Raw genomic sequence first — 14,293 nt, 5'->3', positions numbered from 1 at the left:
TACATTCCCCCTCTGGAGAGGCACAAGCAGGCACGGACAACTGTAGGGGCAGCTGCCCCAGAACTACGGGGAGGTGAGGCTAGTCCAGCCCAGAAGGTTTTAACCGAATGTCTTATCCCTATAGCAGTAACATTTCCCATAGCAGTATCATTTTCTTGATTTTATTCGTCAATATAAAAATACTCAAATATTTACAACAAATAAATACGCGAGAACACAATAAGTTACACTGTTAGGAGCCCTCCTCCTAGGGCTGGGAGAGGCTATGCAATATCCACAGCATGCCCACCCTCTTTCTTCCTCCCTCCCCCTCCCCCCCACACAACCTTTCCCAGCCCTGTAAGGGAGGACAAGTATAAAATACCACTGAACCCCCGGGCCAAGTGGGAGGCCCCTCCCACCCTTGCCCCAAACACACAGGAGAATCCATCTCCCTCCCCCCAACCCTGAAAACATTCACAGCCCTAGGAGCAGGACCAGGCCCACTCCAGAGCTCTGGACTCCCCCAAAGGGGTACAGCACCCTGCCCAGCCCACCCCCATATGTACATCGCTGACCCACACTGGGGACAGGTGGGGGTAGGAGAGGCAAAGTGATACAACCCCTTCCCCTTCATAGCTCCAATGACTCACCAGGAGGACCCCAGGCCAAGGGAAGACTTGACAGAAAAAGGAAGACTATCACATACACACACACACACACACACACAGGCACACGCACAGAAAAAGGAAGACTAAGTCACACACACGTGTGCACACACCCACATCTCCAACTTCTGCCTTGAAAAGTTTTGGCTGCTGGGGTCCCGTGTGTCCGTGATTCACAGCCCCTCACAGAGAGGAGGAAGATGCCTCCCGTGAGGCCGGTGCCCTGGTGAGCCACACCAAGTGGCAGTGCCCGTGCTGAGCAGAGCAGGTCCCCATGGCCGGGCAGGTGCTGGGCAGGGTCCGTCCCAGGCCGAGCCCGGTGCCCGCGCCATGTCCCTGAGGTAGCTGGTGCCTGTGCAAAAGGAGAGGCCGCGCCTCCCGCGCTGCCCCTGCGAGGAGGTGGGGGCCCCTCATACTGAGGACTCCTCAGGATTGGAGTCTGGCAGCGGCTGGCGCTGCTGCAGCTTGCGCCTCAGTTCGTCGGCCAGCTCCGGCAGAGGGTGCCCGAGCCCCCCGCGGTCCTCCCCGCCCAGCTGTAAGCGCACGTAGCCGTTGGCGTTTGAGTTCCGCCCACCCCCCAGGTGAAGCCGGGTGGGCGAAGGCAGGGGCTGGCCGGGGATGCCGGGAGGTGGAGAGGGGGGCGCGCCCCCGGGCTGGCAGCGTGCGTGTCCGGGCACGATCTTGAGGGAGCCGTCCGAGTAGTAGTAGCCCACGGGGTCCCAGAGTTTCTCATCGGTCTCCGGGCCGGGCCTGAAGGGGGGACTGGTGGGCTCCTTGGGCAGCTCCAGCGGGTACACCAGGGTCCTCTCTGCCGCCTTGGCGCCTTTCTCCAGCTCCTCCCGCAGCCGCCGGCGCAGTGACAAAACAAGCAGCAGCAGGACCAGGCACACGGCTCCCAGGGCCACCACGGCCAGCCACACCAGCCCCAGGTTTTCCAAGGGCGCTCGAGCCTCCAGGGTCACCGACGGGCCTGCCACCACAGCCACCAGGTAGCCTTCAGCGGCCAGCCTCGCCCCCTGCTCCTCCGAAAAGCAGTGATAGGCCCCGGCATGGCGGGGCTGGGCAGCCATCACGACCAGGGCCTGCAGGCGGGGGTCATAGAGGAAGGAGCCGGGCTGTTCTGCAGGCAGGTCTCGGCCCCCAAAGGTCCAGCGGGCATGAGCCAAGTTGGAGGAGAGGCGGCAGGGCAGCACCAGGTCTGTGCCTGCCACCACGGTGATGTTTTTGGGTATGAGCCTGACTGCAGCAGTAGAGAGGGAAGAGAGCAGAGTTAGCACAGGAAACCCAGGGCCACAGGGAGCAGCAGACGTTCTAGCTCATGCCCAGGGCCCATCCTACCCAAAGAGGGAGAAAAAAGGCAGCTCACCTTTTTTATTGCCACGGAGATTACAAATGCCTGACGTGTCTGAGACTGCCACGTGCTGGATCAGCAAGGACCTGTTTGGGGAAGCAGGGTCCATGGGCATCGTGGCTCCCACCAGCCTGCCCCTCACCCCTGGTCTCAGCACGTGCAAAGCCCCACTCACCCAGAGTGGCCACCCACGGCTATACAGCGGCTGGCGTTGACACTCCAGGCACAGTAGGGGTCCCGAGCGAGGACACAGTCAGCACAGGAGCGGTACTTCACGCAGTCGGCCAGGGGCAGCTGAACCAGCTGAGAGCGGGAGCCTGCAAAGAGCAGCTTCTGCAAGGGAAGCAGGACACAGGGGGGGTCAGCCAGGCTGGGACACGGCCCAGGGCCAGCTCAGACTGCTGCATGGGAGTGCAAGAGCAAAGGTGCCCACGGAGGAAGAGGGCCGTGTTCAAGTCTGAGGGGGGAATCGAAGGACCGAAGAACACACAGAGGGCTTACTAGAAGCCAGACACAATCCTAAGCACCTTAGAGATGTGACCTTCTTAGATAAGAAGAGTGGAACTGTGAGGCTGAGGAATATAATCACACACACACACACACACACACACACACACACACTCCAGTACGGTATAAATAGTGCAGGAAGTGTGTTTTCCGCTAGGCCCATTTGCCCTCACAATAGCACGAGCATAATATAAGGTGTTTTCCTCTGTTTGAATGGTGACTGCCAATCCATTTGTTTCTTCAACCATAGACCTTCTTTCTGCCACTATTCCATGTTCTGGAGAACAATCTGAGCCACAATAGTTGGTCAAGGCAGAACACATGAGAGTTCAGGGGAGTCACAAAGCAGACCAGAAGGATTGGTAGGATGCAAGCCGAAGCAGTGCTTCAGACGAACAGTCAAGGGACTGGAGGGCTGGGACCGGGCAGCAACGGGGGCCAGTAGGAAAGCCAGTGTCATAGGGCGTCCTGAACAAACAGCCCCAGAGGCCCACTCAGCAGTGGCCCCACCAGAGAAGAGGCTGTACGTAGCAGAGACACAGCACAACCTCAAGGGGTCTGAAGGAAGCATGGGGAGCAGCTGCCAAGGCCCAATTCTGGGAACACAGCCCCGTGGGGACCTGGCTATATATAACGCCCGCGGAGCGCAGATTCCGTTAGCACTCTTGTTTCCTGGAACCCGCCCCAAGCTAAGCGAGGTGTGTTCCAGTGCCCCTCCCCACCCCGGCAATGGCCAAGCAAAAGACAAGGGAAGGCGGAGGGACAGAGTGGGGTGCTGATTACTACCTTGCTCCGGGATAGAACCAAGCTTTCCACAGGCTCCTGGTCAAACACCTGCAGCTCCTCAATCAGGTGCACCCAGGACCCCAGGCTCACAGCCTTGAGTAGCCAGCCGCCTCCTGTGGGGGTTGGGGGAAGACAGGTGTAAATGAGAGGGCACAGGGCCCCAGGGGCCGCTCCAGATCTCCCTACCCCAGACACCCAGCTTCGAGCAGCCATGCCCACATCCCCAAGTGCCTACCTGTGCCAATGAACAGCACCGTATAGGTGGCTCCATCAAGCCCCGTAACCCGGTCAGCCACCAGGTGAGTGAAGTTGGTGTCCTTCTTCACAAGCAGAGGCCGGTTCCAGCGAGGCCCTACCTGCTCCTCCATCAGTGGGTGCTTCTTGATGAAGTTGAGGGTGTTATCAGGCAGCTCCAGAGAGCTGGTGTAGCCATGGCGCCGGTGCCAGTTGTTGATGCACTGGGGGTGGGGCGGGGAGGGGGGTAAAGGGGGGACAGTGGTCAGCATGTGCGGGTGGGTACTGCAGCTGAGGCCAGAGCCCATCCCTGCTCTGGAGGACTCACCGAGCCTGGCCGCGGGCTGGGTACAGGGTCGGTATAGCGGCCCCACTTCTGGGCTTGCTCACGGTACTCCTTGTAGGGACCCTCGAATACCCTCTGGATCTCTTCCAGCTGGTACTCGCAGACTGCTGACATGTCCACATCGCCCCTGTCACAGCAAAGGAGGGAGCCCTAGTGTCACACATGGTGCCTCCTTTACCCCAGTCCATGGCATGTACAGGGAAGGCAGGGCCCACATAAAGCAGTCATGGGCGTGTGCAATGGAAGGTCTGCTCTAACATACCACTTGGGGGGTGGTGGGGGCACTGCGCAGCTTTCTCCCCACCTGCCGTGGCAGGAGGGTGCTCTGCAAAGAGGCAGATGCCCAACATCCTCCCTGGCTTCCAGTCAACTGACTACTTGGACTTTACCCAGAGGCCTGCACCGATTGACCATCCCTGACCCGAAAACCTCCTCCTCCCCAACCCCCCAAGGATTCCTGGCCAACTCACCACCGGGCCCGAAAAACCCCGAAGAAGGTGGTGTTGTGCCAAGAGGCCTCCTGCAGCGTGTGCAGTGCCTGCAGTTGGTTGAAGTAGAGCTGCCAGTCGGGGGCAGAGCACACCAGCCTCGCCTTCAGGAACGTGGTCCACTTCCTCTGCAGGGTCCGTGCACCCCCCATGTCTCCCTGGCAGATGGCAAGGGGGCACTGTTGGTCAGTCCTGCCAAGCCAGCAGGGCTCCCAGGGCTCACCACTGCAGGACTCCGTACCTTGCAGACCCGGGCTACCCGAGCCACCACCTGTTCGGCGTAGCAGTCATATTCCACCGCTCGCTCGCTGAAGAAGAAGTAGACCTTGTCATCGTCCCCCGTGAAGCTGCCCACACTCTCCGGTATGTAGGCAGAGCCAACAAAATGCGGTTCTACAGGAAGGGGAGGAGGGTTAGTGAGTGGTCCTGGGGCCCTTGCAGGGCCCCCCACCCATGGCTCTCCCTCTCTCCACGCCAGCTCCTTGGGGCTCACCGTTGAGCCAGAAGGCCAGGTATTCCGTCTTCATGGAGTGGTGAGGCCCCATGTTACGCAGGATAACGGGCTCTGTACCTAGGAAGTTGTTGAGCGTGGCCGAATACAGCTCACCGTCTATGGGAGACAGAGGGTCAGGCAGGCCAGAAGAGACATGAAGACACATTCAAGCCACGCAGACCCAAACGAGTTTTGGGGAATGCCCCAGTCTGCAGTGGGGACAGCCACTCACCCACAAGGAGGCCAGTGTGGCCCTTAGCTGGGTCATAGGGACATTTTCCCTTCCCATCCTCAAACTCTCCACGCTCCAAAGTGAAGGTGAGCATGTCCTAGGGGCAGGGAAGAGACAATAAGGATAAGATGCAGAATGCTGGGGGGTCCAGAGAAAGGTAAAGAGGGGGATGGAGGGGAGAAGAAAGAACTCACGATGTAGGTGCACTTGGGCTGGAAGGCGTAGGTGCCGCAGACATACAGGTGGGAAGTGTTGTAGGGCTGCAGGAAGCGGATGAAGTTGAAACACTCCGTCTGGGAGAAAGAGGCATTCATTTAGAGTGGGACATGGGACACAAGGACCAAGAATGGGTCTGGGACAATGGGAGAGGGTCAGGGTAGGGGGGAGACAGCACGTGCCATGAGGCCTGGCCAGTGGAAGTACTGAGGCTCTGGCTCTCCTGGCCTACTCTGAGCACCCACCTGGTTACTCTTCCCTTTCTGGATGCACTCGGCCTTCTTCTCAGCTGGTGCCTCCCAGGAGATCTGGGAAGGGGGCAAAGGGAGGCATGTCAACATCTCAAGTACACAGTAAACATGTGCCCTGAGTATGTGCCACAAGCATGGCCTGTGGCAGCCACACAGGGATACCACAAATAAGGATACACAGACCCCATTCTCTGGGAGTTTATTTTAACAGAGGACAGAAACCCTAGACTGCCCCAAAAGCTGCAGATGAGGGAAAAGCATGCCCACTCTGCTAAGAGGGTGGGCCTAGAGACTGAGCAAAATTTCCACAGAGGAGAACAGGGTTGAGGGGACAGCTTGATCCAGCAAAGCCTCTCTGAGTCCTGCCACTCTCACCACGCCTGTGTGCCTCCCGCTCCCCCACCTCTCACCGCTCCTTGCAGCTCCAGAGCCTCCACGCTGAAGACAAACAGGGCTTCCCGGGCCCCCACATAGAGAAGCCCTGTCTGCTCAGTTAGGGTCAACGTCAGGAAGTCCTGGGTGCCCGATTGGGAGAACCGCCGTACTACTGTGGCCAACTCTGCAAGGACAAGATGGGAGTCAGTAGGGTGGTGAATGGGCAGGCCTTCCTGGGGCTCTATCTAGGCAGCCCCCCCCCCCCCCAGTCAGCCTTCCTCTCCATAACAGTCTCCTGGGCCTAATCACTCGTATTGACTACATTACAGCCAGTACCCCACGAGCAGATGCCAGCTAAGCACCCTGACCGGTGATAATGGGCCTTCTCTAACAACCTTTTGGCTCTGCTAGCTCCACCCAAGCCTCCCTGGCCTTTCCTAGCCTGGGAGGTGGCAAATCTGGGCTGATGAAGAGGAAGGAAGGATATCTCAGCCACAGCTTCCGGCCAGAGGAAGCCATCAGACTGATGGCCCTCACTCTCAGGGTCAATGGCACCTCTGGCTGCAGAGCTGGGCTCTTCCCCCTCCCAGCTTCCTCTGCTACTGCTTCCTTCTTTGCTGCCCGGTGCCACATCAAGGTCCAGCCGGGCCCCAGCTCCTGATCCAGCAAAGCAGTATGTACAGAAATTGCCTTAGGAAACTCTTCACTCCAGCGGGCCTCAAATCCAGGCTGCCAGAGATACAAGCCTGGGGCAGGCAGGGATGGCAGGAGAGTGAGTTGGGCCTGGGAGGCCAGGCCAGGGTGGTCAGGGGAAGCCAGAGGCTAGGGACCAAAGAAGGCACTGAAGCCTCAGGGCCGGGAAGCCTTGTTGCTGTTCAACCATGAAAGGTACGACAACACTGATATAGTCTCAGGATTACTACGTCAGCACCCAAAATAGCTACCGACCTGTCCTCAGGGTCCCCCTAAACCAGCCTTAGTCTTTGGAGCCAGACACAGGCTGGCAAGGGAGGGCTTCATTAGCCCCCGTGTGGAGCCTGTGGGAGGTGAGCTCATCCCAGGTCCCCAGAGAACACAGATGATACAAACACCTGACATCACCTCTTAGTACAGGTGTGCTCCCGCAAAGGGCCGTCAGGGCTGCTGCTCCGCCCCCCGCAAGAACACGTGCGTAAACACATCCAGGGCCACCAGAGGGCACAAGTGTCAGGGCAGCAGAAGGGGTCTATTAGGGCTGATAAGGGAAGGGGGCTCCTGGGGCCAGAAAGCCAGAAAGATTTTGGGGAGGAGGGGTGATGACACTCTCTGCCTTATACTATCTGGGGTCAGTTTTCTCTGTGGGCTCATGCAAGTGCCTAGTCCAGAAGTAAGACATAGGGAGAATGATACAGAATGGTCTCTCTTCCTTGCAAAACAGGGACAGCCAGGTCCTGTCCTAAGCCTCTGAAGAAAGGATATCCCAGGACTACTAGTTTTGGGTCCCTGGGGCCACTCTCTCTCATTTCTTAGAAAGCCGTGTTATAGACATTGGTGGGCTTCGAGCCCAACAGCAGAATAAAGCTGGCACAATCTAGGGGCCATCGCTCCTCTCACCCCACCAGTCCCTCCTGACCTCCCCTCCCCACATTGGTCTTCCTCCTGAAGACTAGGCACTCACCCCCAGAAGATACGGTCTTCCGGGGCACCAGGTTCCACCACATCTCAGCCCCAATGCCCAGGCCCCACAGCCCCACTGCCAGCAGCCAGACAGCCCAGTGTGGGGCCATGGCAAAAGCCTCCGCTCTAAGCTCCAGGCCAGCCGCCCTGCTGGGGGAAAAGAAAGGGTCAGAATCACAGCCAGAGAAAACAGACCGGAAGGGGGCCCACACAAGCCCAAGCCGGGAGGCGGGAGGCGGGAGGCGTGCTGACAGTACAGAAGACCTGATCAGGTCTCCCCAGGAGCCTTCTAGATTCCCCACTTGCCAGTCCTAGGAGCAGAGCCTAGGTCCCCTCCCACACCTGGCCTCAGCCCCCACAGCCTTCAAAGGAGGTGGGGACCCCCAGAGGGGAGGGGAGGAGCTGAGTCAGCTGGAGGGGTGGGCACTCCAAGAAACCTCTGGCCTCCAGGCCCTCTCCCACTCCCTCTCAACAGGAAGTTGTTTAAGAAAATTAAAAGGGGACCCCTTCCCCCACTCAGGCCTGACAGATTTGAGGATTTCTTAAAATAACCTCTGGAAGCAGGACCTGCCCCCAGTGGGGCTCCAGCCGGCCCCAAGATCTACTTCTGTCACGAAAGCCCCTTGGCAGGGTGAAGGGGCATAGGGTGGGTGGGTGGGTGGTTGCAGAAGGCCCCCACCGCCCCCAGGGAGCGGCCTTGATGCATCAGGCTGTGGGGTGCGGGCCCCGGCCTCTCCCCTCCCCCAGCGCAGACAATAGCCCGGCAGAGCCCCAAACCCGGCTTCCACATCAGCAGGGCTGAAGTGGGGCCGGAGCCGAAGGGGCCCAGCTTCCCGAGGCCCCTTTGTTGCCCAAGAAGGGAGGCAGGAAGTGGGTGGGATGGGCGTGGAAATGACCAGGGCCTCATCCTGTTCCCCGCACAGCCTCCTAGGAGACACTAGCCCTCCGGCTTTGGGGCGCGGGACGACAGCCGGCTCGGGTCTAATCAGGGATCTCCCGCGACGCTCTCAGGCGGGGGCGGGGGAGTCGAGGCGCGTGCGGGGCGCGAGGAGGGCTCCTCTCGGACCGCGGGGGACGCCCAGGGCAGGGCCGCCTGCTGCGCTACCCGCGGGGCTGCCCAATCTTCCCAACTCAGGCACTGCGCCCCGGGACCCGGCCTGGGCCAACCATCCGGATTAATTTCCACTGCCCCGGCCTTCCAGTGCCGGGTACGGAGGCACAGAAGCTGGGGACCTGCTCGCCCCAAAACAAAGGGTCCCCGCCAAGACCTGGTCCTCGGCCACCCCCCACCCCCAGGTTCTCCCCTCCCCCAGCTCCCGGGATTTGAATGCAAACAAAGCGGCGGCGCTGGGAGCGTGGCGAGCCCGGCCTGCGGACGCCCCCTGTCGGCCCAGTACCCCTAGCTCTGGAAGGGCGGGGGGCTGGGGGTACGTTCACCCCTCCCCCCTCCGGCCCCCCAACACGCCCCCAGGCCTCCCTTGCCCCTTACCCTAGCCCGGGGCCGGGCCCGGGCCCCGCGGCGCGCTCCGAGACGCGACCAGCACGGCGGCGCCCCCACCCCCAGCTCCTCCCGGGGCGGGGAAGCAGGGGCCGCGGGCGGGGAGGGGGCCGCAGGAGCGCGGGGCCCGGGCGCGGCGCCCCCCACCCTCGCCACCCGGAGCGGCTGCAGCGCGAGCGCTCCCGCCGGGGACCGGGCGGCCGGGCGTGGGTCGGGAGCTTGGCTCTCCGGGACAGCCCGCCTCCCCGGCGGGGCGCGCGGGGGGCGGGGGGCCGCGGCAGGGAAACCCGATCCACAACATCGGCCACGGTCCAAGCCCGCCCCAAACTTTCCGTCGGGGGTGGGGGAGCCGGGGGCAGTTCGGGGGCCCGGAGAGGATCCCGGCCGCCGGCCCGACAGCACGGGGTCCCCTCTCCCCTTCGCCCCGCTGTCCCTGGCCAGTCCGCGCCTCCGGACGCTACGGCTGCGGGCGCTGCCTCCCGGCTCCCGACCCCCGCCAGGCAGCTCGCGGGGGGCGCAGGAGGGATCCCGGGCGGACTGCCGTCCCCGCCGCCACCCGCGCCTGCGCCCCCGGACCCTGTCCTCCGCGCGGGCGGCCGCCCCTGCCCGAGTCGGGGACAAAGCGGCGGCCCCGGAGCCCCGGCGCTCCCGCCCCGCGCAAGCCCGGCCTCACTCACCTCTTCTGCGCGGCTTGAATCCCTGGGCGCCGCCCTCGCGTTCGGCTCGGATCGCGGTCCGCCCCCACGCGCGCCGCCGCCCGCCCGCCCGCCCGCGCGCGCCCGCCCGCCCTCCTTCGCTGTCCCCTCCGCCCCCGCCCCTCGGTCCCGGCTCGGCTCGGCGCCCCTGGGCTCGGGCTCCCCGCGCCACCGCGCCACCGCGCCACCGCGCCGGGCGCCGGCTCTTTCTCCGGCGCTGCCGCCGCTCTCCGCCCCCTGCCCCTGACGTCAGGCGCGGGGGGGCGTCAGCCGAGGCCGGGGGCGGGACGCAAAGGCCAGCGCCGGAGGGGGCTGCGACCCGCCGCGACCCGCGGGGCCCCCGGCTCCCCTCCCGCGCGCTCCGACCCCCGCCCCTGCCCGCGCCCCGCCGCCCCGCCGCCCCGCCGCCCCGCGCCTCGGAGTCGCCGTCTGCGCCACAGCGCGCGGAGGTGGGGCGGGGGAGGGACCCCGGGCACTGCCTTGGGGGTTCGGACTCACCCGGCCCTTCCGAGGAGTCCAGCGCCCCCCGCAAGGCCACCCGCGGGCCGGGCGCCTGGGCTCGGGAATGGGGCCGAGGAGCGCCCACGCTGCGGTCACAGGAACCAACGCGGGCAAGCCACCTCGGGGCGAGTATCCCAGGGAGGGGAGCGGGGGAAACCGAGGCTCTTCTTTGGGGCGGACCAGAGTGGTTTCTCTTTTGACCCCAGGGCCCCCCCGGCTCCCCGCAGTCACGCTGGAACGAGTCTTACCAGCCGGGAAGACCCACTTATCTCCGGGGAGTCTGCCCCTCGGTCTTCATGCTCCACACCGAGGGACAGCGGCGCGCTTGCCCGGCTCCCGGTGAAGACGATCCTCCGGGAGACTCCTGTTGCACGGAGCCTGCCCCCAAGAAACGACTCCTTCTGATGCCACCGGAAGGCTGAACAACAAGTGACAGGAGCTTGAGCTCTCCTGTTCAGATGAAAGCGGCTGAGGGGAAGCCGAGCTGGAGAACTCCCACCTCTAGAAGCGCCTGCCCCCGCCCACAGCAGCTCCTAGAAGTCACTTGTGGCTCTGGCCTCCTTCCCTGGGCGGTGCTGGAGTGGACCTTGCCAGCTGGTCCTCGGAGCTGGGCAGGTGGACAAACCCCAGGGAAGCCGCCCCATCGGCACCCAGTCACAGATGCCTCCTCTTGGCTAGGGGCAAATGACAGAGGTAGAGAGACTGGAGCCCCGAGGCTTTGGTGGTAACTTTAAGCGAGAGCAGTCCTAGAGGGGAGGAACAGTGTAGAGCCCCGTCAGCAGATCTGGATTATAAATCAGTCCCGACAGGAGCTTTTGTTCTGAGTTAAAACTTGGCATCTGAAAATGGAGACCAGAAGAGTAGTGGAGATAATTGGGAAAAGCAGCCCAGTTTGGATTCAGTAACAATCGGGTCTTTGCTGGTACGCATAAAGGCCCCTTCTCCCCCACTGGCCAAAGCCACATTTCCCAGCTCCTTTCCACCAGGGGAAAAAAAAAAAAAAAAAAAAAAAAGCTGTGGTCTTGGAGATGCTGGAGATAGAGGGCAAGCCAAGTTAACAGCATGGGATGGGCAGGGAAGGTTCTGTGCTTCAGCTGGCCGGGAGGGAGATGTGTTTGACTCCTCTTCCAGGTTAGATGCTGTGATTAAGTGGAGGTAGACTGATAGGCAAATATCCTTCACATTTGTTCTGGGCTTTAGACTTTGCAACACACATTTCCTCACATCATCCTCATGACGACTCTTCAACAGGCAGCTACTGTTTCTCTGATGTTAGAGATAAAATGAGTCTCTGGAGGGTTTAGCAACCTGCTCAAAGTCACATAGATAATTAGCAAGATCAGAATGTTAAATCAGGTCTTGGGACTCCCAGTTCTATCCTTCCACGAAGTCAGAGTGCATCTGGACAGCTTTTAAGCTCCAAACAGCATGTCTCCTGCGGCTTTTCTCACCTCTGCTCCCACCCCCACCAGGCAGAGACTTGAGCTCCTGGCTCCATCTGCAAGATGGCCCCAGTGGAAAGTTTGAAAGGTGGTTTGGTTTCACTGGCAGGTACAGTCTTCTGGACGTTATGGCGGGCTTCTCCATCACTGCCCTTCCCTCCCCAGTGCTCCTCCAAGATAAGGCTGCAGCTCCCCCCCAACCCCCTGTTCTACCTGCACTCATTTCCTGCCGGGTTCTGTTCATTTCCAGCGCTGGCCTTTTCCATGGGTGGGTGGACAGAGGATAAAGTTTCCTGCATGACTACTTGCTCATGATTCATACTTTTTAATAAAAGCACAACTGGTCAAAAAAGAGGATTCCTGGGTTTTAGATTAAGAAGGGGGAACAAAAGAAGTCTCCTGTACCTGTCGTGTACTCCCTACTGCCTGTCTGGCATATTCTATTTAAAATACCTATGCCTCAGGCCTTAGACCCTGACAGACCCTCCTGCTCACCTGCTTGCAGCCAAGTTAAGGAAAGACCTAGATATGCTAAATGCCTTCTAAGGTTCTCTAAAGATCTGCTGGCAGCTCAGCAGAGGCCAGTCCCTATAGATGGGCCCAGGAGTCTTATCTGAAAAGCAAGCCCCCGCCCCTTCCCCCACTTATGTGCCATGGTGTCCCTCCTTTGAGCTCCTTACCCCTAGCTCTTGAGAGGCAGCTCTCAGACCGGGTGGAGCCCAGGATTCACACTGAGTTTCTCCAGTCAGCACTGCCTGGCTGACTTACAAAGGATCCAGGAGCTGCTGTCAACCCACAGAGGGGGAAATGAGAAAGCCCGGGTCAGCCACCCTGCAGGGATCTTTCTGAGGGCCTGGGGACCGAGGTGAGTGGGGATGTAGGAAAAGGACTTCCTCTCTCTACTTCCTCCTACAGGAGAGTTATCAAAGCTGTCCACCTGGGAAGCCTTTCCCTTCCCAGCCCCTCCCTGCCACCATCACCAAAAGGAAGCAGGAAAACATCCGTCATCACAGCCCCGGATGCTGACTTCCCAGTGGCTTCAATCAGGATATCCCTCAGTCTTTTCCCAGGGGCTCAGGGATCTGGAAAGGGCAAGTGGTGAAGCTGCCAGCACCATTGTGGAAATCTTGGCCTAGAGGAGCCTGAGTCTCTGGTCCCAGACCAGTTTGAGAAGATCTGGTCAGCTCCCAGCCAGTTCCAGAGAGGGCCCATTACATGTCCCAGGAGATATGGGACGCCCTTGGGTGACCTCAAAGCACACCCCTCTGCTCAGGTTACAGCAAAGTCTCTGGAGGGACTGAGTAGTCACCAACACCTCCTTTCTCCTTGGTATCTATTTCCCTCTTGGGGATGAGTGTGTTTGGGGAACGGGGGAGGTGGGGTCAGTGCACAAGGACCAGGACTGGAGAGAAGGGCCGCAGACGTCCCTGTGCCATCTCTTTCTCAGAGCTACGTAGGGACAACTTAAAGAACTGGAAACTCCCCAGTTCAGCCTCTTAGGCTTCCCTACTCCCTCTCTGCCCTTGGCAGTGAGAACAAAGAGGGGAAATTTCAAAGGTGATTTCCAGGTTTCCAGAGCAAACTGAAGAGCTGAGGATTAACTGTCAAGATGTGCAATGTCAGAAGTAGTGGCAGCCCTGAGGGACGTGAAGGAGGCTGGCTTAATGGAGCCTTTGCTCTTTTATCAGAGGATCTCAGGCCTACCTGATGCCGCTGGGGGCCTCAGTGGCGCCCCGGCCAGGGAGTCCTGTGATGTGGCCAGGAACAGAAACTAGAACTCTCGTTCGAGTCACCTGGGCATCCGAGTCACCCTGGCCAAGGACTTCTTCCATCTCTCACCTGGCAAAGGGAGTATGGCAGGGAGATGACCTGTATGGCACCTAGCATGCTTCTGTGAGCTCGTGCCCTCTGAATTATAGATGCCCCCAGCTCCTAGCTTTCTGGGCAAGGGAGGCAGCTGTGTACAGGTCTCGGGGGCACCTGAGTGGCTCAGGCGTTAAGCATCCAACTCTGGATCTCTGCTCAGGTCTTGATCTCAGAGTCATGAGTTCAAGCCCTGCGTTGGGCTCCACACTGGGTGTGAAGCCTACTTAAAACAAAACAAATAAAACAGGCCCAGAAAGTGATGAGCTACCTACCCTTCAGCTCTGCTGATTGAGCCACTTGTTCTGAAGATCCTTTATTTGGGGGGAGTTTCTTCCCTAGTTAGCCTGCCTTACCCTAACCCCCGTGGCATGACGGAGCAAAGGAGAGGGGCACATAAACTGAGAAAGTCGCAAGCACCAGCCATGGTGAAGCTCCATCAGCAATCTGGTTGAGCTGAGGAGTGGGCACAGGCCACACTGGTGCAGGGGTCATCCTGTGCTACTTCCACCTCTATGGCCCCATGCAACCCCCTCTTTCAACCCAAGTCAGGAGGGGCCTGATACTAAAATGGACTCTGTGGGTTGGAGTAGATAGAGATTGGGGATACCCAGGGATCTCCCCAAGGGTGCACAGGGCCCACCCAGTCCTCAAGGGGGATGGGCCAAAGACATCCAGCACGTCATTAAAACCCACCAAACTGATCTTGGGT

At 60.4% G+C, this 14,293-nt stretch overlaps 1 protein-coding gene and 1 long non-coding RNA gene across 5 annotated transcripts; one reads left to right on the top strand and one right to left on the bottom strand.

Annotated features, from left to right (window-relative positions):
• Positions 1-145: 145 nt before the first annotated feature.
• SEMA4C (semaphorin 4C) lies at positions 146-11,033 on the bottom strand. 4 transcript variants are annotated; one of them, XM_038551098.1, is made up of 15 exons: positions 10,525-11,033; positions 7,584-7,732; positions 5,962-6,110; positions 5,546-5,608; positions 5,279-5,377; positions 5,085-5,181; positions 4,853-4,969; positions 4,601-4,752; positions 4,342-4,517; positions 3,854-3,998; positions 3,527-3,749; positions 3,292-3,404; positions 2,174-2,331; positions 2,014-2,084; positions 146-1,887 (listed from the first exon to the last, which is right to left on the bottom strand). In XM_038551098.1, exons 2-15 carry the CDS (start codon positions 7,690-7,692, stop codon positions 1,058-1,060), a joined length of 2,502 nt encoding a protein of 833 aa, XP_038407026.1. In that variant the 5' UTR covers positions 7,693-7,732; positions 10,525-11,033; the 3' UTR covers positions 146-1,057. The 4 variants fall into 4 exon arrangements, with proteins under 4 accessions (XP_038407026.1, XP_038407027.1, XP_038407025.1 ...); XM_038551099.1 differs by having other exon boundaries at positions 7,584-7,729; XM_038551097.1 differs by lacking the exon at positions 10,525-11,033 and adding an exon at positions 9,758-9,838 and having other exon boundaries at positions 7,584-7,729.
• Positions 10,163-12,070, top strand: LOC111097718. Its single transcript, XR_005365794.1, has 2 exons — positions 10,163-10,224; positions 10,483-12,070. It is a non-coding gene; the product is annotated as an uncharacterized LOC111097718 (long non-coding RNA).
• The last annotated feature ends 2,223 nt before the right edge of the window (positions 12,071-14,293 follow it).

The sequence above is a fragment of the Canis lupus genome, chromosome 10 (genome assembly GCF_011100685.1).
Source record: "Canis lupus familiaris isolate Mischka breed German Shepherd chromosome 10, alternate assembly UU_Cfam_GSD_1.0, whole genome shotgun sequence".
Taxonomy (NCBI): domain Eukaryota; kingdom Metazoa; phylum Chordata; class Mammalia; order Carnivora; family Canidae; genus Canis; species Canis lupus.
Note: the sequence above shows the minus strand (reverse complement) of the source record. Positions and strands in the feature narration are given on the sequence as shown.

What these genes read in the sequence shown, in the direction of transcription:
- SEMA4C (XM_038551098.1), bottom strand. Translation starts at nt 7,692, where the DNA reads ATGGCCCCACACTGGGCTGTCTGGCTGCTGGCAGTGGGGCTGTGGGGC. An exon ending in CCTGGCCTTCTGGCTCAACG is followed by an intron (nt 4,753 to 4,852) that starts GTGAGCCCCAAG and finishes CCCTTCCTGTAG; the next exon opens with AACCGCATTTTGTTGGCTCT. An exon ending in TCTCCGTGGCAATAAAAAAG is followed by an intron (nt 1,888 to 2,013) that starts GTGAGCTGCCTT and finishes CTACTGCTGCAG; the next exon opens with TCAGGCTCATACCCAAAAAC.